At 38.8% G+C, this 24,116-nt stretch overlaps 1 protein-coding gene across 1 annotated transcript; it reads right to left on the bottom strand.

Annotated features, from left to right (window-relative positions):
• Positions 1 to 4,253: 4,253 nt before the first annotated feature.
• Positions 4,254 to 23,456, bottom strand: LOC109621949 (RNA-binding protein 5-like). The gene is made up of 12 exons (XM_029869095.2): positions 23,226 to 23,456; positions 22,919 to 23,018; positions 22,612 to 22,761; positions 22,483 to 22,548; positions 22,127 to 22,292; positions 21,982 to 22,051; positions 21,463 to 21,536; positions 6,636 to 6,743; positions 5,940 to 6,557; positions 5,686 to 5,878; positions 4,573 to 5,621; positions 4,254 to 4,504 (listed from the first exon to the last, which is right to left on the bottom strand). Exons 1-12 carry the CDS (start codon positions 23,230 to 23,232, stop codon positions 4,373 to 4,375), a joined length of 2,733 nt encoding a protein of 910 aa, XP_029724955.2. The 5' UTR covers positions 23,233 to 23,456; the 3' UTR covers positions 4,254 to 4,372.
• Between the last annotated feature and the right edge of the window lie 660 nt (positions 23,457 to 24,116).

The raw sequence follows: 24,116 nt of genomic DNA, 5'->3' as shown, positions 1-24,116 counted from the left end.
GAAATATTGCAAATACAGGGTGTTAGGTTCATGAGTGCAAACTTTTTAAAGGGTGACAGAGGACCATAAATGGTGAAAAAAATTGTTCTACGCATATGGTCAAACCTCAAGCGTTACGTAGTTATTGAACTCCCCATGTTTTTGACTCTTATTGCCTTAATTGGCTAAAACTTTAAAATGGTCAAACTTATCGCAGTTTTTTTACTCTTATTCGAAAGATTATTGAATTTTCTATCACATGGTATCTTTGAACCGATTTTTTTCACCCCTATGGTCCTCTATCACCCTTTAAAAAGTTTGCACTCAGGAACCTAACACCCTGTATAATCAATATTTTGTTCGTGCTATGTGGTATTCTTGCGTGTGATCATCGTGTTATCTGAATTCGTGATTGGAATAAACGGAATCAAGCTTTTGAAGACGATATTAGTGAAACTAGTAGCGGAATATACACGATTCTAAAATGGACACTCTGTGCAAGACATGTTCCGAAAGCATTGACACAATGCACAGCCTATACACTGTTTGCGAAGGCAGGTGCGCAAAAAAGTTTCACGCTACATGTGTCGGTGTCAGTGAGACGCAGTTATGTTCGCTAACTAAAAATATCGTTTGGATATGCGATGACTGTATGTTTGAGTATTGCAAGGCTAGAGATCGTGTTCCAGAATCTCCCATGGTTCGACCGGCAGACAATACCGCAATCGTTACTCACATCGAAGACTTGAAATCACAAATCGAAGTAATACTCAACTCTATTGCTGAACTGTCTGTTTCTATTGCTTGTCCTACGTCATCTGTATCAACTCAACGACATTCAACACCAATCAATTCGCCGAAACCATTGAATAGCACGAGAGCCTGTAGGTCCGAATGTTCACGTTCGTCTACACACAACCGAGACGATTCGTTCTCGCTGCTAATAACGAATATTGACAGACGAGCAACCAAAAACCAAATCACTTGCTTGGTGTCACAGTCTCTTTGTGCTCCGGAATCCGAATGTATGGATGTAACCAAATTAGTACCCCGTTGGAAAAACTGCGAAAGTATGGATTTTATCTCCTTCAAAGTAGTGCTACCTGGACGCTGGAAGCAACTTGCACTGAACGTTACTACCTGGCCACGTGAAGTGAAATCTCGAGAATTCGCTTGTAGGAAGAACATTGATCCATGGAAACCTCCAGCGTTGAGATTTTTTACAATATAACACCGTCATATTTGTTAAGAAACAACGAGAGATTTGCAATCATGGTTCATGTATAATGCTTTGAATTTGTATTTCTGATTCTTTTCTTGTTCTTGTTTAGCTTTTTAATTCCATATTGATAAACTTGTATATGATTTTTTTTTTAATTGTAACGAACGCTTTGTAATGTAATGTTTGTATTTTGCAGTGTATTTTGTATTTGTATTAGTATTTAACCCTTTCCTTCCCACGACTTTGAACGACTATATCTATGCTAAAAAGCGTTTCCGAAAAAAAGTGCTTGAACAAAAGTTATTGCTAATTGGCTAAATTTTTCGAAATCTATGAAAAAAAAATTTGGTTGTAAATCAATAGGTTTTTGATTGTTTATCAATAGTCCCACTATTGAAACAAGTAGTTAGTAGTTGGATCAACCTTATGAGGTTACAACCATATTCTTAAAATTATTTCATCATATTGATCTAATTCCATTTGTCCCGAGTTCGCCGAAAATCGATGGTGCTCTAGAGCAACCATGGGAAGTAGAGGGTTAAGTCAAACAGTCTCTACAGTTTAACTGAAGACAGTGTAATAATAATAAATAAATAAATAATGACAATGACGCATCCTGTATTTGTTACAACAACCCACCCAATGCGGCATAGGTTTATCCCAACTTGAACGGATTCGAATAAAGATCGTACACCACAAGTTTACCGTGCCATGCCCTAATACCGTGTGCCTCCTAATACCGTGTATTTGACAAAAAACTCAAATATTTTACTAAGTGTATTATTTTTATAACTGAGTTATTAGTTCAATCATTAGCATATCAAACCTGCTCAAGTTAGGCGTGATAAATTTGGCACATATTTACAAAAACAAGCAATTAAAAATATTTACAGAATGTGAGTGCAAAGTACCAATACACGGTATAAGGGCATGGTTCCTTTTGTGTTCCAAATACCGTGTTTCGGCTAAAACTTGCAAACTGAAAATATTATTGATACTTTTTACTTTATGAAACAATTGCACAAACCTCTAGGCAACGTTTGCCGCACAAATTCTTTTAAGTATGAACTTAGTATGATTGATATATTGATGATTCAAAGGACCACCAATGTAGGCGGGTCACATACACGGTATTAGGAACAATGCTATGTTTTACAGTTTTGATTTTAACAATGGATTAAACATTTGGAATTCCATTCATCATATTTATTATACACAATACACACAATAAGCAATAATATAGCGTTTGAAAAATCAAGAAACTTGGATTATTGATTTTTCCAGGGCTCTTTGAAGTGAAGAGCATCCTTAAGGTCACGGTATTAGGGCATGGCACGGTAGAGATATTTAAGCTTTGTATTGCAAGCATCGATCGGTAACTTCGAGTTGGTAATACGACAACGCTGTTGAAGATCTATCACGAAAAGTTTTGATTTTGGATTAATAATTATCGATTTTTCACGAGTTGAAAAGCACGCAACAAAATCTGCTTCTGTTTTGTCACCAACAAAACATTTTGAGATCATGTCATTATCTGCTACCAGTTGGGATAAAGAGTAGGATAAATTGTTGATTACCTATTGCACACGTTAAAAACTCGAAAATTAATATTAACATCATGGAATGAATATGTTTCTGTGACTATGATTTCAATCTAAAAACATTCAAAGTGTTACGTCTGTTTGACTGTGCTTTTATTGTTTTTTTTTTAGAAATTTCGGTTGCTTGAAAACCTTCGACAAATTTCGATAAATTTTAGTGATTTACAGTAACTTTTATTCAAACAATGTTGAAAATACTTCGAAAACTATGAAAGTACTCGGTTTAAATCCTGCAAAGAAAGAAGAAATGTTATATTAACGAGTCTACAGCCCTGGAACTTTTTCATTTGTAGATCATTCAGACTGCTAGCGGCATGGTTAGTTAAATCGAACACTATTTTATCAAGAAGCCATGGAACTCCGCTATTTTCCCATACTAACGTCAACCGTCACCGGCGGTATCGCCGTTTGTTGAGGTGATACCTTCACTGAGAAAACTGATGTTAAGAAGGTCATAAGTTTGTATTATGAAATTTCGACATAAGAAAAAGTTTTGATTTCCATTAGAAATTCTTATGATATTATTTCATAAGACGTCTTATGAAATATTTTTGCGCAATATAAAACAAAATCGCAACATGGAATCGAACCAAGGACGTCGAGATCAGAGAACGCGTGCTTTACTCACGCACCCATCGACGCTTCGAAAGTTGGAATTGTTGGAGTGCAATAATAAGTTTGGTTTTTCGGGATCAATGTTTCATAAGATATCTGATGATTTTCATAAGAGCGTTCTTATGAGATTTTCCATAAGACCGCTGTAATGAATTTCTTAAGAAATTTTTGCCTCAGTGTTTGTATACAAGTGCAAGAGTGAGTTGGTGCGAGTATGAAAATTCACTCACACTATCATGAATAGTTCCATCTTCATCAGTGAAGTGCGCTTGCAAATCTAGCGTATAGCTAGAAACCCATGAGAGTCTAATAGAGGTGGGGAAGACGATACTTCGTGTGCGTGAGATCCGTGTCTGGTGCAAAACGTGTCACTACTACAAGCAATGCGAGCTCCCATAAGAACGCGTGTCAAATAGTGACGTCACTATTTGTGTTTACATTTTTCTTTGCTTACTAATACATAGCCATCTTTTCTTCTTCCCCACCTGTAATATACTCTCATTGGCTAGAAACTCTTCCTCCCCCCATCAGGTTTTCGCCAAGGTTTATGTGGTTAATATTCGGGCCCTAAATGCCCTTTGTGGCTGTGAAGCGCATTTTTTTGCATTCGACAAATCTGACAAAACTATCACCAAGACAATGGCCGACCATCGGTGCCACCACGATTTTTTCCAATGTCTATTTTCTGCATGACAAATATGCGTCTACCTAGCTTATTGCTCTCTATAAAAAATGTACCTTTTGTTTTGTGTTAGTTTTTTCCTTCGTTGTTGTTACGTAAGTATGATAACGTGCACATAAAGGCAAATTTCGGATAAATGAGAACGTCCTAGCAATAATTTTAATAATAATTTTAATTTGTTGACTTTAAAAATCATAATTAGATATTCCTGAAAACAGAATAAAATGCTACAATGTTGCATTATGATGCAACACATTAATCTTAAGAGAAAGATTAATCTTTCACATCTGCCTGTTCGTATCGAGCCTTCATCATTTTTTTGATGTACGTTTTGTAGTCATCTCCAGTAGCTCCATAATGTGCCGCTTTAATGCCCAAGCCTACATTCGCCACCCGAGATTCAGTCTAGCCCCCAAAAATATACACACATTTTAGATATGATACCACGATCGGGAAAAGAATGCAAAACTTACCTCAATTATGTTAGTTCGACCTTGATTGCTCCTTCCCAAGCCTTGTCCTTCAGACCATCCCATTTTCTGGAGAAGCTTGTTGCCCACATTGTTCTGACCAATCGGAACCGCCGCCAGATTGGGTGCACTGTACGAGGCCTGAGTTTGTTTTTCTATCTCCCGCTGAAACCGTTCCTTGCTTTTGTTCACTGGTGGAGGATCAACTTCACCATATTTCAAGCGACGCTCTTTCGCACGGTCACGATATGCTCCCCCTTTATTGCCCAGCATACCGCCAGCATCTCCGCATTTTTTGAACTTCTGGAGGTTTTCCTTGTGAAGCGACGACATCTTCAGATGTTTGTTCAGAATCTCTTGCGACTGGAATGCTCGCTTGCACAGCAAACAGGTAAGCTTTTCGAAGTCAACGTATTCTCGCTCCCCGATGGCATCATCACCCTCATTGTCCGAATCAGAATTGTACGACGAAACCAAAGCATTGCTGCCCTTGGTGACCGCCGTCTTGGCTTGCCCCATAAGGAAATTGGAAACGGCTTGGGTGCTTTGCTTTTTCTCTAGTAACGAAAAGCCGACATCCGCGTAACCGCCGGATGATTCTGCGGGCCGTGCAGAGATCTGTCCCAGGGAAGAGTACAGCGTCGCCTCTTCGACCCTGGCTGGTGGTTGTATCACGCTGTAGTCTTTCTTTTGATTGAGTTGCTTCGCCCATTTTTCCATATCCTTGACTATCTTTTTCGCCACCTTCACCTTATCTTGCGGCTGATCTTTTGTCTTTTTCTCCGCCTTTTCGCCGTTGGCGTTAGCTGCGGTGGCAGTTGCAGTTTCTGCCGCCGTTGCCGTCTCCGTAGATGAACTTGCTGTGGTGGCCGTAGTGGTCGATGCTGCCGGTGCCATGACATACGTGCTCTTTTCATTATCCCAGTACAGATACGAGCAAGTTTCGTTGTTGTAATAGTACTGTGAATTGGAGTCGTAGTACAGACCGGTTGAAGGATCATAATAGAAGCCGGAGGTCTCATCGTACTGGTATTGGGAAACATCCGGCGTAGCTGGATAAGAACACAAAAAAAATAGTATATAAATTCATATCATACGACATATTGATGAACTTACGGTATGTCTTTCCGTCGGTCCCATTGGGAATTTGTTGTGGTTGAGGAGCTGGCAACATAGCTGCTGGAGCCGTTGATGTCTCGGCTTTGCCTTTGGATCCTTGCTTTCGCGTTAGTGCCGAATGAGCAACAGCAGCACCCGAGTTGGCCGTTTCTCCCATCTGTGCCTCGGTAGGGAAGTTGCTCATTTGCCCCTGTGAAAAATAGGTGTGCGTTAGATGATACTGACCACTATGTAGGCCTGGTGCTACTTACTTGACTGATCTGCGTCACATAATAGTTCGTATAGAACTGCAAATAATGCTCATGCTCTACCGGATTCGACGCGTACACCGACGCACTGTACTCCGCAAGTCGTGGAACATCGGCCATCGTGTACTGGTAGTTATTAGGATAAGGTGCTTGACCTCCACTACTTCCTTGTGCTGGCTCTTGATAGTTGTTGCCATTATTGTTTGAAGACTTATGCCCACCCTTGACAAGATTTCGATTCTCGGTATCCATGCAGTACGAAATAAGCACTTCCCGGCCGTCTATTTTCAGTATGGGCTCTACCGACTTCAGTGCATTATAGGTGTTCATCGAGTCGAGCAAATTATCAAAGTGCAGATAGCAAATACCCCGCGAAGTTTGCGTGAGCGGGTCTCGGCATACCATTATTTTCGATATTTTGGACACCAGGTCAGGGATCTTTTCTTGCATTGCACAGAGAACACTTTCCTCGTTGGTAAGCACGTCTAGGTTCCTGAGCATGATCTTTTTCGTCAGAATGTTGCTGATTTCATCGCTTCCTTCGCCACCCTTTTCGCTTTCCTCGCGAGAGGCAAAGCATTTGAAACAGTTCTCACGGCGCTTGAAGTTGAAGACTCCACACTGTTAGAGAAAGAGAAAAAAAAAATGACTCATTATTGAGAACGAGAATCACAAGTAACATCTAACAACCCCACATACCTTAGCGCAGTACCAATCGGTTTGGGGCTTATCCTTGGCACGCATCTCCGCCGGCAGTTGATAGGTATACTGCATGATGGCGCGATGATCGTTGAAGATCAACATCCCCTGGAACGGCAACGAGAAGAAAAACGAAAAGCATTCGATTAGTATTGTACTCCAGCAGCGGGCCTAACGCTAACTCTTGGGTGCAAGCTTGGTGTTGCTGTTTGGCTGCCATTTCACGGATTGCTGGTTGGTCGAATCGAATCTGCTGTGTGCCGCCAAATGCGTCCTTCGGAACTACCGTTGACGAGTGTGTCTTGACACGCACAAGCGGTACTCGGTGGGGGAATTCGTCGTGTCTGCTGGTGAAGTCTCTCTCTTGTAATTTGTATTATCCTATGTTTTCATTCTGTTTTTTGTTTTAGAATGTTGTTTATAGAATAGCTATTTTTAAGAGTCTTATTTTACCCCATCTCATCTTACACCCAACATTTAATTCAATAGGGTTGAACACATAGAGGGCGCATGTCGCTGTTGTCCCCTTTGTTCTCGTTCAGAAACATGTCAAACTGCATCCTGTTTTGCTGATTCTATAACATTCCCCAGAAAACCATTCCCCAGAAAACCAATCCCCAGAATCCCATTCCCCAGAATGTACCATTCCCCAGAAAACCATTCCCCAGAATGTATCATTTCCCAGAATTCCATTCCCCAGAAAAAATAAAACTATTGCTTTAATTCTGAATGGTTTATATTAATAGCTAAAAATTAAATATTTATTCGTAAAAAATCACCGGAAGAAACATCCTGCCAAAAATTCTTATTTGACAAGAAAAACTTCGGAAATAAGCATGATTTGCCTTTACAATTTAGGCTATTGGTATAATTATTGGCATAGGCACTGCTTACTTTTTCAACATACATTTTTCCTTCTTTTCTGCATAGGCTGTTCTTTCGAATTGTACTTTTCAGTAAATTATCGGCATCAAAACTTCTTACATTTTCTACGTAGTTTTTTCCTTCTTTTCTGCATAGGCTATTCTTTCAAGTTACACTATTCAGGTAATTATCGGCACCACAAGCACAGATGTTTAGAAATTTAGAAAAAAATATGAAATAAATATAACAGCAATTTTAACACCGGTGGAGGCTGTAATGCCCATAATTTCCCAAAAATTTCAATTCGAAAGAACAGCCTATGCAAAAAAGAAGGGAGAATCTATGTTAAAAAAGTGTAGGCAGTTGCAATGCCGATAATTTCTTGAAAAGTGCAACTGGAAAGAACAGCCTATGCAAAAGAAGGGAAAATTTTTGATAAACATATAAGCAGTTGTAATGCCAACAATTTTTATAACGACTCAAACATTTTTTTTAACGAAGAAGGAAACGTAACACTCTGATAATTGCCATCGTACATTGATTTAACGGTTTATTTTAAAATTTGAGAGTTGACCAACTGCCAATTCGCGGCGCTCGCATAGTTTTTGTTTGAGTTTGGCGTTTGCTCACTACTGCCACCTAGTTGATGATTGGCCAAATTCAGTCCTTTTAGAATTAAGCGAATCTATTTCCGAGACTAAAATCGAAGACGACTAATAACAACCCGAATAAAAAATACAGTAGAAAAACCGAACGTTGTATTGTAACAGTACTATTTAAAACCATATTTTTACAATAGACACCACTGTAAAAATAAAAATACAAAAACAATAAAATGTAATGCAGAACCCAATACAGTAAATTGTAAATAAGATTTTTACAATATACTATACGGGTGGTTAAGTATCGTAACAATATAAAAAAATATTTTTCTCCATATATATTTTTTTGCAAAACCATACATTATATTGTAAATGAATTGTTATAAATACTGATACGTGGGTTTTAATAAACCGTACATTGTATGGTACACATATGGTTTCAAACAATAAAATGTACCGTAAATATATTGTTTTTAATTGTAGTTTCACTACTGGTTATACATTTAATTAAATGGTTTTGGAATGGTTCTCTTTTGTTATGTTGTATGTAAACCATTACATAAACCATATAATGTTATATTATCTTGTCATTTTCCTCCTGTTAATGGCATCTTAGGCTTACTAGCATTATGAGAATGCGCTTTGGGAATTCTCCAGAGCGTTTTGGATAACCCTTCATATTGGATCGCTAACGTCTAAGTCTGAGTAGTCTCTGATTGCATTAACAGTTGAAGCTTAGGCTCCCATGCCCCACCAGCCAGATAACTGGGTTTCGCAAACTAAGCATTATTTGTGGCAACACTTTGAGCGGCATGATGGAACTATGCCGAGCGCGCTAAGTATTATTAGACCACTAATGTAGTTGCATGAAGTGGGTGACGAGGTACATAAGTATCATTACAGCGTGCTTAACCGTTATTGCAATATTGAGGCTCCAGTTTGACTAAAGTTCGAAATACACGGGGAAATACATAACAACTCATGAGAAAACTGTCAAGTTCGATTCAAGTATAAGTTAGGTTAAAAAGCGAACCCACAGACGAACCTATATATTAGAATTTCTTTCAGTATTCAGTCCAGTCCATATGTTAAAGATGGCTCTACGATAAAGTACGTCAATCGTATTCCTCTCATCGCACTCTACATACCTAGTCCACCATATCTCTTGGATCTGCAGTTCTTAAGAGATCTAGTTTACTACTTATTTAAACATTTTATTGACTTTAAATTAATGATGATGATTAACCTGGGCTTGTTAGGGGAATATCCGTAAGTAAAAAAAATCGCGTTAAGTACTGTTCCTTTGATTCTTAGTGGAATTCAAAGGAACAGTACTTAACGCGATTTTCTTTTTACTTTTAAATTGATGTTTCAACTTATTCACTTTTTTTCTTTCCTCTCAACATCAACAAAACAAAGCACGGAAAAAATCTAAAACTGAATAAATAATTAATAATGCACGGAAAAATAATGTTTCGGAAAAGTGAATGGTTCAAACGTAAGAAAAACAGTATAATATATTGTTACATAAAAATCGAATGTAAATGTATAGTAGCTACAATGTGCGAAGCTTTTAGTGAACCATTTCATTACAATATACATTATTGTAGCTGGTACACTGTATGGTGCAGGAATGGTTTTCACCAAACACCCTATGGTTAGTTTTTATCCGGGAAGACAGACAGCTCCCACCCTGTTTCAGGCGACATGGTTAAAACGCCCTCAACGATTCACAGGAACATTAAAATATGATTGTGTGCGTGGATATGCAAATACGTACACGGAAATGGTAGCATGCACACTCATTCATAATGTTGTTCCCTGAAGTCGTTCGTGGCGCTAGTGTGCTTGTAGCTCCCAAGGTATATGTAGCAAGAGGGTAGATGTTTGTCTTGTTATTAGCCGTCTTCGCTAAAATTTAAATCGAAAAATGTTCGAAGGGTTACGTCTGTTTGTCTGTGGTGACATTGTTTTCCTTGCGGCATTCAAAAACCCAACACTGTTCCTTTTTTTAAACAAGCTTTTTTTTAGAATTTAGGCAATTGGTACAATTATTGGAATTATAACTGCTTTCATTTTCAACATAGACTTTTCCTTCTTTGCTGCATAGGCTGTTCTTTCGAATTGCACTTTTCAGGAAATTATCGGCATCACAACTGCTTACTTTTTCAACATAGATTTTCCCTTCTTTTTTACATAGGCTGTTCTTTCGAGTTACAATGTTTAGGCTAGTTACAATCGGCACCACAAGCACAGGTGTTTAGAAATTTGAAAAAAAAAATAATAAATATAACAGCAATCTAACACCGGTGGTTGTAATAATGCCCATAATTTCCTGAAAAGTGCAATTCGAAAGAACAGCCTATGTAGAAAAGAAGGGAGAATCTATGTTGAAAATGTAAGCAGTTATAATTTAAAAAAAAATACTAATTGCCTTAATTTTAAGAAGAATATTGTTTAAAAAGAAGGAACATTGTTGGGTTTTTGAATGCCAAAAGGAAAACAATGATACTTTTTCCCTTCTTCATTAAAAATATTTAGAATTGTTGGCATTAAAACTGCTTATATGTTCACTTTTTCTATTCCATTCCATAGTATTGGAATAATGATGAAAGCCCTTCTCATACCGCATGAATGAAGAGCCTTTGAAGCGAATAATTAGGAACAGCCATTGGGATGAATCCCTCCAACCGTTTGCAAAGAAAAACGTGGTCAGTTGAGTCTTTAGTATCTTGTACACTGAACAACATCAGAAGAATATGCGTTTTCTCTGTAAATTTTGCACATCACTTTTAAAACGTTATTCATCGTAAAACAAGTGCACAATTTTCACAAATCTGTCAAAAACAAAACATCTTATAGCAACGCAACGCAACTAACAGTTTGTAAACTTTCAACATAGGTTTAAAGATCAACATGCAACTGTGTACAATGGTAATTAAACGTTTGAACCATTGTAGAATATTTTTATGGATATGCATGTATGTATACATTTTTACCTTAATTTGTTACATATACCGTACAAGAAATAGATATTTGCTCGTAATAACACTATAATGTTAAAATCCTTGCCTATAATACTTATGACACACATGTGATACAAGAATCACTGTACAATTACGCTTGAAATGAGTGCCATACTGAAAATTCTCTTAGTTCAAGTCAGTCTTGTTAGAATTTTCTTGATACTGCGTACCGTTGTACAGGAATCATACTCGTATCACATGTCTGTCCGGGGTATAACATATCATTATGATCAACATTTTACTGTTTGTGTATCGAATTAAACTTTTTAGCAGAGCATATTAAGCTTTTCTGGGGAGTGGTACATTCTGGGGAATGGATTTCTGGGGAATGGTGCATTCTGGGGAATGGATTTCTGGGGAATGGAATTCTGGGGATTGGTATTCTGGGGAATGGTTTTCTGGGAAATGTTATAGAATCGTTTTGCTTTGTTACTTATATCCCTGTCTATTTTTACCAGCAAAAGATGTTGTGGCAGCGACGCTTCCTCTATTTTTAATCTCGATCCAGAAACTCGATTTCAAACAATTCAATAATCGCAAACTTTTCCGTTACTCGTCGCATCAAATCAAAAGCCCCACCCCATGAATTGTAACACAGTGACATCAGGTGGAGTTACATCAAACACACACGGCTACGGTGGCGCTATCTGTTCTTTTCATAGCTGCCGTTTTAATAATTTTAGTTATTCATTGCCAGAATAATGTCATCGATCGAAACTCTTTTTCTCGTTTCTTTCCTTCGACTCTCTTTCTAAATCATTTTCTCTTTTCTCTACATATACAACTTAACTCGTGTATAAATGTTCCTAGCTACCGTTAGAACCAGAAACATATTGAAACCCTGTTTCCCTTTCTCTTACTTTACATCAGAGTATAATTATCATTCAAGTTAAAAAACCAACGCGTAACCCATATTATCTCCAGAGAAATCAATCTATCACTTTTACACCTGGCATTCATAGTGTTGAATTAACTTGAAGTTAAAATACACATATATAAATGAGCATGAGCATGAGCATAGATGACCGCACAATTCTTAGTTGCTACTCCGTGATTGACCAGAGCAATCGAAATTGCACAGGGAACCAATGAATAGGGCTTGGGACTAGTTTACTATTCTCAATGTACACAGTTCGAGAGCTCTCAACTTTAATAGGGTCAATAACGGCGTCGGCCACGTCCTTACGGTCATAGAGGATGGGAGGGAATGCTAGTAAGACAAACGTTGTTATAAAGACCGCGACTCGCTGCATCTCCACTTTTGTCTCAGGAAGGATTTTTTGTTAGTAGGGTAAGGTACATTGTCAGTCCGGGAGTCACCTATGGTTGGTGATATGATTTGACAATGGATCAATACACACAAACCGCCGTTAACAACCGACCACTTTTCGACGCAAAAACTAGCCAAAAAGAAAATGCTATCGCGCGTTTCCATTCCACTAGAGAGAAGAAACCTTTAGTCTGTTCCACACAGAAATACACTGAACGCGACTCACTTGTCGGCGCCCGGATTATTTTCTCGACCGGCGAGCCCGAACTAACATTTTTTACTCTTTTGTGTAAATGCAAAAAATGAAAGAAAATATATTTTATCAACTAAAAGTGTATTGGGAACTAGCGCCGACGGGAAGCGAAAAATTCGGAACCGACTCGAACCAGCGCACTCTAAATTCAACCGCGTCGATTTTATTCTTTCTCGTTCACACTGCAGCGCGATGGGATGCGAAAAATCTGGAACCGACTCGAGCCACGACGCGTCCACCGCACACTCTTGAAGTTAAAATACACATATATAAAAACTAAAAAAAAAACTGGCATTCACGCACTAAACGTGAACCCTTTGCCACACAGCCTTCCCAAACATTTCGACATCCCAGCATGAACTTGCGCAAACGCAGAGATCCTAACGACGCTCTGCCGTTGGCAACACTCATACACTGAAGATGCCTGTTAATCTCAAGCAGCTATGTTGTGGGGGTGAAGTTTCCTAAACTCTCTTGAGCAAACCGCGTAACGCTTAGAACAAATTTCATTAAAAAACACAAAAAACATCGTCACAAAAACGTAATCGCTCAATGCTAAACGTACTGTGTTTGGCCGAGCCGCCACTAGATGGCGGTAGTGAGCAACAGGTTATGTACAACGGTTTTATTATCCGCAATCTTATTAACACGGGAACGCGAAAAAAAAAATACAAGAACATAGGTGAAACTCAAATACAACGATTTTATTTGTTTAGTTGTTCAGTTTTCTCGTAAAGCTACGGCGCGGGTTTCGGTTTTCAGCATTGGTAGTAACAATAAACGGAATTACATACAGTTTATTTTCTGACTGAGAAACGATAAGCTTAGAACGTGCGTTATTACGAGTTGATCCGACGTTAGCGCGGTTTAAAAATTATTCATACCCGGTATATAATTAAATTTAATACACAAACATACAATAAAATTATTGTGTTCTTCCGACAGCCGGCTGGCAGAAGACTAAATCATATCAAGGGTTGCATAGCTCACATCACTTACCAATGTGAATCCAGATCTATGTATCCCTTCCCAAGTAACAATTATACTTTTGTGGCAATCCTGAAGTAATTTCTAAGATAGAATAATAAAACTTAGCAATAAAGCTCTTTGTTCTGCGAATCCGAGATAAAATAGGCATAAAACATCCATAATACTAATCTGGCCCACTCTTCAGGAGATCTTCAAAGCTGCTTTCGAAGACTGCTTTGAAACTATTTGTGTTTATGTACTTGCACTGATGATTGATTATAAGAACTTCATGAAACTTTAACAAGAATAGCTTGAAGCATGTTGATCTTATAGCTGTCTTTCTCAAAAGTGTCAACAGTGCATAATAAATGAAATGTTTTACCCAAGCATTTTGCAGATGCAAACAAATTTTGTTTCATGGATGAAATGTTAATTGAACTGCAAATTAATTTTCATCAAATTGAAATGGCTAAAGCATTAAAATTGCCTGACAGATCATTGATGACAGGGAATCAAAATTTTCTGTGCCATACCCACTTTTTCGTTGATATGCCGCCCAAAACATACGAAAATAACAAAGCGCCCCAAAAATAATATCAATTATTAATATACGAAGACATCAATTTCCTATAAAAACAAAAGGCTACGCCACTTTTTCAATTCTATCTAAACATGGCTGCCGTTCCAAGCGAACAAAACTCATGCAGCCGCCATCAATTGTTATTACCTTTAACCTTTTGGAGCCGATTTGTTTCGCCGCTGTCGACGCAACCTCGCTGGTGTCGAACACGTTTGTTATGCTCGGTTTCATCGCCGGGGTCATATATGACCCCTCCGGCTCCAAAGGGTTAATCCAAACCCCCTCAAAACAATGATGGAACCAAGTCACCTTGCATGAAAGCTACAGCCTTTATTGAAGATTGTTTTTACTAGTTATGATCTTAAGGCAGATTTGTTCGTCTTAAATGAAACTTATTCATTTTATTCAAGAGTAACAGCCTTTGACAAATGTTTGTTTACGTTTTCGGTGCTAGAAAGTTGTCTCTGTACATTTCGCGGTGTTTCGCGTCAAGGTGTGCCAATTCTATTTTGTTTCCCTGTATTTTTACAAATAATAATGAAGTGAAACTTACTAAAACTACACTATTTGGCATGAGCTTGAGCAGAGTCACAGTAAGTACCCATTTCATTTTCGATTCGCATAGCTGTGGCCTGTGTGAGGAACTGGTTGAAGACAGGACGACAGCAGCCAGCTACTCGCATTTTTGATTGGCCGTAAAATCATTATTTCGTTGACATGATTACTTTTTAGCACAAGAATGGCTAAATTATCAGTGAGCAAACATGTTTATGTGTTTATATTTGCATGAGAACGAAGTTTTTCAACCAATTTGTTACATTCATTATTTGGATTGATAAAATAGTTCGTTGTCTTATTATTATTTCGCATAGTTCTTGTTCCAGAGTAATGGCTCTAGCTCAAGAATAGAAGGCTTCAAGAAGTTTTTAAAGGAGGATTAGCCAGATGAAATGCACTTGAATTAACGAAGCATAAACTTTTAATAAAATATGTTGATGTTATGTGTTGAAAACAACTTCAAATGCGCCTTAAAACTTATTATGAGATTCAATGCTCTTGTAAATTCAGTTGTTTTATGCGCGAATTTCAAAATTAACTTGAAGACAACTTAAAAACCGCAAACGAACGAAGATTGTTTTCTCTTGATAAAAACAACTACAAATGTTCCATGAATTGATCATGCTGTGATAAAGCTTCCATAAAAATAGTCAAATCTAAAAGGAATTGAAATTGTTACTTGGGTTCCCTTCCCTTGTAACAAACTTCCTTCCTGTGACGACCGTGGGGATGCGAAGGTACACACGGTCTCTAATAGCAACGAATGTCACACTAACATTCCTTCCCTTCCCCGATGACTGTAAGGACGTGGCCGGCGCCGGTACTGACAATATAAAGTTTTGAACCTTCAAAATTGCACATTGAGGATGGAAAGCTACACCCAGGCCCCATCCTTTTGGTTCCCTGTGCAATGTTGACTGTTCTGGTCAGTAACGGAGTAGCAACTACGAATTGTACTGTCATCTCATGCTCATGCTCATGCTGCTTCCTTTTTATTCAGCATTCACTGCTTGAATTCGGTTGTTATGCAGCAGAAAAAGCAAATGAGTGAAGCTTATAGCGCTGAAAATGTTAGCTGGATATTGTTTTAGCAAACTTTTGTTTTTCGCTAAACAATTTATCTCCAGATGCACAAGTGCTCGCTATCTGCATTGTATTACACTTAAACTTGTTGTAACATGTATTCTAACATTCTACTAGCGATTTTAGCTATGACTTTGTTATGCTAGAACAAAAAGCAGAAAATCGATCGCCCAGCAAAAAACTCCAAAGGGAGCATCCATTAAGTACGTCACGCTAAAATTGGGAATTTTCGACCCCCCCTCCCCCCTTCGTACGGGTTTTTCCTATACTTAATGTATTGCTTGTCACACTTTAGCAAACCCCCCCCTCCCCCCTAGGACCGTGACGTACTTAATGGATGACCCCAAAGTTGTTCTGAGATATCAATTTGGATAGCTTCAGCAAAGCATATAAACATTTTGTTTGCGAAAGTTTTACGTAATCTCTGTAATTCGTTAGAAGTTTTGAGAATGGTTTATAGGGTGTCCCAGAAAGTATGGGCACAACTTTGTATAGTGAAAATACAATCATTTTCTTAACAAACAACAATTTTTATATTTTTGTATTATTATTCAGAGCATTTTGATTGATAACTGTAAAGAGTTTATCCATTAAAAATGGTTTCTATATGCAGAATGATGAAAATGGAAAAACATCTTCAAAAACTTCTGCACAAACTACTTTTTTACGGTTTTGTCAAATTTCCAAATTCGAAACATTTTTTTCGAATTCTTTTCACATGATACATTCAAAAACATGTTTTCTCAGATGGTTGACTGGAATTTTTTTTATAAAAATATGTTTTGACTGTGCGTACGGATGAATCATAATTTTGAGAAAATTGAAAAATTCGCCTTTTCTATTTCTGGATTAGACTTGCCCACAGACATTCGAGTTTTAAAACATGTTTTGTCGAGAATAAAAACAATTCAATCTACACTTTATAAAGCTGGAGCATTTATTGAACTTATAGTGAAATTAAAATGTAATGTTCTGCCTGTTTTGATACATATTCAGAAGCTTGTTTTCAACTATTAGAAAAACAGGTTTTCAAAAATATCAATTTTGGTGTTTCAATTCATTTTTCAGGTTCAAAAGTATATGTTTTCAGTTCGAACTTAGGGTTGTATAATAGATACGCATGTTAAAATACACGTATATATTTTTTGAAATTTTTATCGAGCTTAATTTCATGCGTAGAAAACAATTTATTAAGCGATGTTATTGAAAAATATAGCAATTTGTGCAGAAGCTTTAAAAGGTCTTTCAGGAAATGTTCTACCGCATTCAAACGAAGTGTGAAATGCAAATTTTAATGATTGGCATTTGATGTTGACATATTAAGGCAGGATATGTGTGAAAATAAAGTTTGTTTATGCATCCATTCCCAAATGGCAGAGCGGCAAAGTTGTGCCCATACTTTCTGGGACACCCTATATGCTAGATTATGTGGTGAGCTAACTCTCGTGCCTCTGAAGCCGACTTTCTGATAACTCTCACCACGGCCTCTGGTCCACGAGTGGCCATCTTGTCCCAAATGATTACGCTTTCTATGTATTTTATACTCTTAAAGAGGTTATCAAGAGGTTTTGATGTATGAATCAGTTTTATTGCAAGTTTTATGAAATTGTTCACGTAAATCTCTTATAGAGCCAAACAAAACTTAAAATGCAACTTGAGTATTGTATGTTAATTTTGTTCGTCATATCACGTGAGAGTTTAGGTTCACTCATCACTTCGGTATGCTATTTGATAATCTTGCCTACAGGTAGCTAAGTTATATCTTGTTTAGATAGATAGAAACCAACCTACTGTTGTTCTTTCCCCAGTAACGTATGTGTGTTTTTAATATCTCATTATATGAGTCATAAATGATCAAAATGATCAAAATTTCATTGCATTCGGTTCATTGAATCCGGAGATATAACAGCTCAAAGTTGGCTATCGGATAATTATACCTTTTTCTAGGATCTTCCTAACTTCGTGAAGGCTGTTCGGGCTCGAAAGAAGTTGATCATCAATATTAAATTCTATTCCCGATCAGCCTAGATAGCCGTGGAGTGGCGGTAGCAGTTTCTTCAACTGGCTAAGAATATCACTACGGATTGTCTGATCCGGTGGTAAGAGTCCACCAAACATGCGACCCTTAATTCATGGTGTCATGCGGCTTAATGCGTACCGTGCCTAAGAATGGATGGTTCGATTATAAAGCCGGATCAAATTTAATTGAAAGCTATAGAAACCCAAAGAAGACTAACTGGGACCTCTACAGCTTTTATTTAATGAATGGAAATTCATATAAGGGTGAGCAGATCTTGTCTGTTTCACAGTTGGAAAAAGCCTCTGATGAGATTATTGATAAAATGATTTCATCATATCATACTAGCTGCCCAATCCGACAGAGGTCATCCAACAGGGATGTCCCTTGGTGGAATGATAAGCTGGCAGATCTGATGAATCTAGACGGTTGTTCAATAGAGCAAAAGTTACATCTGATTGGGTTCAGTATAAACAAGCCCTTACAGAATACAACAGAGAATTGAGACTAGCCAAACGGAAGGACTGGAGACGGGTATGTGAAGACATCAATAACGCTCCTACGGCTGCAAGGCTTCATAAAGTCCTTTCGAAAGGCCATTCAAATGGTCTTGGAAGTCTTAAAAAGGAAACTGTCAGTTTTACTGTTGATTCTTCTGAAACATTAGAAGTAATGATGAGAACTCACTTCCCAGGATAGATTTCTTATTCGGATGAAGAACAGGACTCGGCAAGGCAAGAAAGCGTGGTCGACCAATGCCTATCAAAAATCTTGTGAAATCTTCACACCGTCGAGGGTCGAATTGGCATTGAGTTCTTTTCAACCTTTCAAATCTGCCGGGAAAGATGGAATTTTCCCAGCTTTACTTCAACATGGAAAAGGGGCGATTTGTCCGCTCTTAACCGAAATATTCAGAGCCAGTATTACTTTAGCCTACATACCTAAGGCAAACGGAACAAAACAACCCCCGAAGACTTCAGACCCATAAGCCTTTCTTGTGTTCTGTTAAAGACCATGGAAAAATAGTGGACGACTTTGTCAAGTCTACCAGCTTAGTAGAAATGCCTCTAAGCAAATTTCAATTTGCTTATCAAACAGGCAAATCTACTATAACAGCGCTACAGTCGCTAGTCAGTAAAATTGAGAAATCGTTTCAAGCCAAGGAAATAGCCGTGGTTGCTTTTCTCGACATTGAAGGAGCATTCGATAACGCATCCTACAGCTCAATGCCTTCTGCAATGGAAGCAAGGGGCTTGGATAATTGCATTATTGAATGGATAATATCGATGCTTAGAGATCGAGAGATCTCTTCTGTTCTTGGAGGTGCGCAACTATCAGTAAGATCTGTGAAGGGCTGTCCTCAAGGAGGAGTACTATCGACCTTATTGTGGTCTTTGGTAGTGGACGAACTCCTTAAAAAACTCATCAATCAAGGCTTTGAGGTTATTTGATACGCAGATGATGTAGCTATTCTGATACGTGGAAAATATGACGACAAGATATCTAGCCGGCTACAAGCTGCGTTGAATGTAACCATCAAATGCCGAGAGGAGGGATTAAACGTAAACCCTTCAAAAACTGTAATTGTACCTTTTACTAGAAGGTTAAAAATAAATCTTACTGAACCTTCTTTAGATGGAGTTCAAATTTAGTTCTCAGAAGAAGTTAAACATCTTGGGGTAACTTTGGACAAAAGACTGAATTGGAGCTCTCATTTTAACAATGTTTTAACCAAGGGTACCAATGCCCTTTGGGTCTGCAGCAAAGCCTTAGGAAAAACCTGGGGTCTTAGACCTAACATGATTCACTGGATCTATGATGCAATAGTCCGGCCTACGATTACTTATGCTTCACTTGTTTGGTGACCCAAAATAAATGAGGTAACCTGTCAAAAGAAGCTAAGTAAGTTACAAAGACTTGCTTGTATATCTATGACAGGAGCAATGAAAAGCACTCCATCAGTTGCTTTGGATGCCCTGCTTAATTTATTGCCATTGCATCAATTTGTTAAACTACAAGCGGCAAAAAGTGCCCTGCAGTTTATACATTATAATAAAGTTCTAGAAGGGGATCTTGCTGGACATTTGAGGATCATCAAAGACTTCAAATTAAACATGAACATAAAAACAGTAGAAGATTGGATGATAACGAATACCAACTATGATGTTCCCTTCAAAGTGGTGAAACCATGTCGCTATGTTTGGGATGCTGGTGGGCCAAGTTTACGCCCAGGTTCTATTGTATTTTATACTGATGGGTCCAAGATAGGAGAAAATACTGGAGCTGGTGTTTTTGGCCCCGGTATCAGTAAGGCTATACCAATGGGATGCAGTCCCACTGTATTTCAAGCGCAAGTTCAAGCCATTCTAGAGTGTGCCAACATTTGTCTGAAAAGAAATTATAGGTTTGCCAAGATCTGTATTTTTTCGGACAGTCAGGCGGCTCTAAATGCGCTAAAAACTTTCACGTGTCAATCAAAGCTAGTGTGGGAATGCATTATTTCTCTGAAGCAATTGGCCAGTAGGAAAGAGGTTACTTTATACTGGGTGCCCGGTCATTGTGGAATTTTGGGAAATGAAAACGCCGACAATTTAGCTAGACAGGGTGCGGCATCAAGCTTTGTAGGCCCTGAACCTTTCTGTGGAGTTCCTGAGTGTGCTCTTCGGATGAAACTGAAAACTTGGGAAATGTCCACGGTAGAATCTAATTAGAATGCCACGGATACACCCAAGCAAGCAAAAAGGTTCATAAAACCCAGTGCAGAAAAAGCCAGGTCCATACTGAATCTAAACAAAAGAGATCTCAGGGTAATTACTGGTCTGATGACTGGCCACTGCCCGAGTAAATATCATCTAAGTAAAATTGGAAAAATCCAATCCTTCGAGTGTCGTTTCTGTCAAACGGAAAACGAAACTGCCGAGCATTTACTCTGCAACAGCGGAGTGCTGTACCATCACAGATTGGCGATATTTGGTAAAGGGTTTCTAGAGCCCTTGGAAATTTTGAGAAGTGATCCCAACAGGGTAATAAACTTTATAAAACGAGTTGTGCCTAGTTGGGATCAGGTGTTACATCAACCAATGTCCATCACAGTTCAATTGTGACAGGATACTTGACTAGCACTAAATTAAATATGGGTCATACCACAATTCCTAAATAATGGACGCAGTGGTTAAAAGGCTCTACAGATGAGGAGAAAAAAACTTCGTGATGAATAGATCGATCTTTTCCAAAATTGGATCACTGATACACACCTAATTGATGAACTTACAGTAAAATTTTGAAAAAAATTTGATGCCCTTTTCGAAAAGTTGATGGTCTTGCTGAATACCTTACGTGTTTGCCATTTCGGCTAAATTGATTCGACCCTGTATTGATATCAGTTCAGTAATATCAATCGTACTGACTTGAAACTGTTATTTGAGTTAAAACCAACATGAAACACATTTTTTTCAATCATCGAGAGAGACTACACCAGCCTGATAGAATTTACCTCTCCGAGTACCGTGGGGTATTCGCTGCTAAGCCCCAAAGGGGGGCAAAACACTGTCCCTCCTCAAAAAAAACTTCATCATCTTCTTCTTGTGTTGAGCGGGGGTCGATACCTGTTTGTAGCAAATCCAGCGAGTTGCCTCCTCTTCAGTGCGGAACTCGACAAATGCGAAACCTCTCGATGCACCTAAAATCACGATCGGGTCCGGGTGGAGAGAAGAAAAAGCAAAACACAAACGATATCAATGTTACGCCTGTCTGCGGTATTCTCGGGGCACTGGAATTGCATTTGCGCGGTCAATCAAGACTACGGATATTCTGATACACGGATTTTTCTACGCTGTTGGCACCTCTTGTCTCGGTATCGGATCAACTTCGGGCTATTTCAGTACACTACTATAAAAATCCTGGAGTTTTACGCAGTAGTTTACATTGTACTATGCTTGCAGTTTTCTGCCATTTCAATTCCGGCCAAATACGCGATTCGCTACTCTCCTTTTACATCAATTGGTGTACCATTTTCTTAGAAAATGATAAACCATTCTCGTAGTCACATATCCTCTACTTACCACCAATGAACAACAAATCTGAACAGGAGAAAATAAAAATTCAATTTAGACAGTGATTATTACCTGTTTTCTTCCTCCGGATCAACCGAACGTGGAGTGCTTGCAGTCCGCATTGTATGAGATCACTATTGATCTGTTCGGGAGAAATTTAGACATACTGGATTAGGCAATACCACATTTATTTTTCATTCAGAATCGCTAAACTTACGTCCGCCTCGGTGATATGCGCAGCTAATCCCCGAACGATAATTTTATTGTTGGGCTTTTGGTGGTAAAAGAACTCCTGGTTGTTATCGCTATCATAGTTGTCATCGAAGTCGTTGCTGTTATTCTGAACTGGGGAATATCCGCGCTTGTTGGGTTTGTCACGATCCCTGATAATGGAAGATCAAGATTAGTATACGGCACAATGTTCATAACTACTATTGTCCAGCTCTATGTTTTATGTTGCATTACTTTACACATGCCAGTTACGAAAAAGGGAATATTTATAAAGGTTAAATAGCGTTCGCGTGATTTGCAATTTAGAGCCGAACTATTGAAAAAACTAAAAGCCTCCATTACCTGCGATCCCTTTCTCTAGATCTGCGCTCGCGGTCACGACTCCTGTGACGGTACCTATCTCGGTCCCTGTAAGAGATGTTCATTTATTTATCATGTCAAGCTTCCAAATCCCAATCCCTAGGCACTTACCGATTATCATAGGAATTGTCTCCATAGTCCTGATCTATCAAATCCCTGTACAAATCTCTCTCGGGGCTTCTCCGGTTGTTACTGCTAATGTACCGCTCCCGGCTGTAGGACCGCGACCGGCTACGACTGTACCGGCGGTAGTGACGTTCCCTAAAATGCAAAAATATACCGATTAATTTCGGAACACGTCAAACATCCAGGCGCTGGCTTCGGCGGAAGCCTTCCATAAAGCAACACAAGCTTTGTCCTTCCGACTTGCTGACAGCGCGCGTGCGTACTCTTCCCGTACGCACGGTCCAATAATTACTTTGAACGTCCACGGTTGTTGTTGTTGCCTCGGTCCCGGTCGTCTCGGCGGTTCCGATTCCTATAGTAGCCGTAATTGTCACTGTCTGGACCCGGTGAGACTATAAACAATCACAGTGCAAATCAGCATTAAGACGTGTTTTATGAATGCGAACATCAACAAATTTCTTCTAACTCGTGGGATACCCCGCTTTGGCCTAGAATCCCACCCGAAATATAACGAACAAAAACAGAACCACTTCCGCGAGTCTCATGCCCATGCAAGCAGCGGTGAAAAAAATTAATCCCAGCCAAGATGGCAGACTTACAATCCATTGTAGGCAGATAAGCAGCTTCGAGTATATTTGCCTCAGAGAGTGATTTTGGCGCAGTTTATCAACGCATTTATAGTGTTACACTTCTCCACTAAATTATGCACAACTTTAAACAACAATTTGATGGTTTCTATTGGTATTTTCTGTATTTTTATACGAAAACTATTGTTACTTGTTCAGAGCTGTGAAAAAATATGGAGTTTGTTCTTTTTTTTCCTCAAAAGCCTTTTCCTTCAAAAGGCTTTTTCTGTTTAGACATTTTTTGGTTGTCAACCACAGCCCCAATGTTAGACATTTGGAGGGCTATGACATTCAGCACTGAAAGAAATTTAAAATTATGTATTCTCCGTGCAGTTGAAACCCGGAATTTTCGACAAGCGAAGTTGGATTTTTCTCCAAATCCGTGCGTCGGACCTAACTTCGGAAGTGGTGCGCTGTATCCACTTATCCGCGAGCGGTAATGGCGGCGGCGTGCACAACTATTTAACCGGTTCGGATTTTGACGTTTCTTGGGGATCACAATCGGTTGGTGCCAATGAAACTGCTCTGACATTCCCCCAAGAAACGTCAAAATCCAAACCGGTTGGTTGTGCCCTTGTGCCTGCCGCCGCCATTACCACTCGCGGATAAGAGGATAGCGGACCAGGTTTACTACACTTTCGAAGTTAAGTCCGACGCATGGATTTGGAGAAAAATCCAACTTCGCTAGTCGAAAACTCCGATTTTCAACTAAATTGGGTTTTTAAATTAAGAAAAATGTATTGATTTTTTGATTTTATATTGCGCCCAAACCCCAAAATTTTATTCCCACCTTTGGGTTTCCGCGCCGAGGACCCAGCGCCAGATTCGGCGACACAGCGACATGACAGCAGTTGCCGGACAGTT

Source organism: Aedes albopictus, chromosome 2 (genome assembly GCF_035046485.1).
Source record: "Aedes albopictus strain Foshan chromosome 2, AalbF5, whole genome shotgun sequence".
Classification (NCBI taxonomy): Eukaryota; Metazoa; Arthropoda; class Insecta; order Diptera; family Culicidae; genus Aedes; species Aedes albopictus.
The sequence above is the reverse complement of the archived record's forward strand: the minus strand, read 5'-3'. Positions and strand labels throughout refer to the sequence as shown.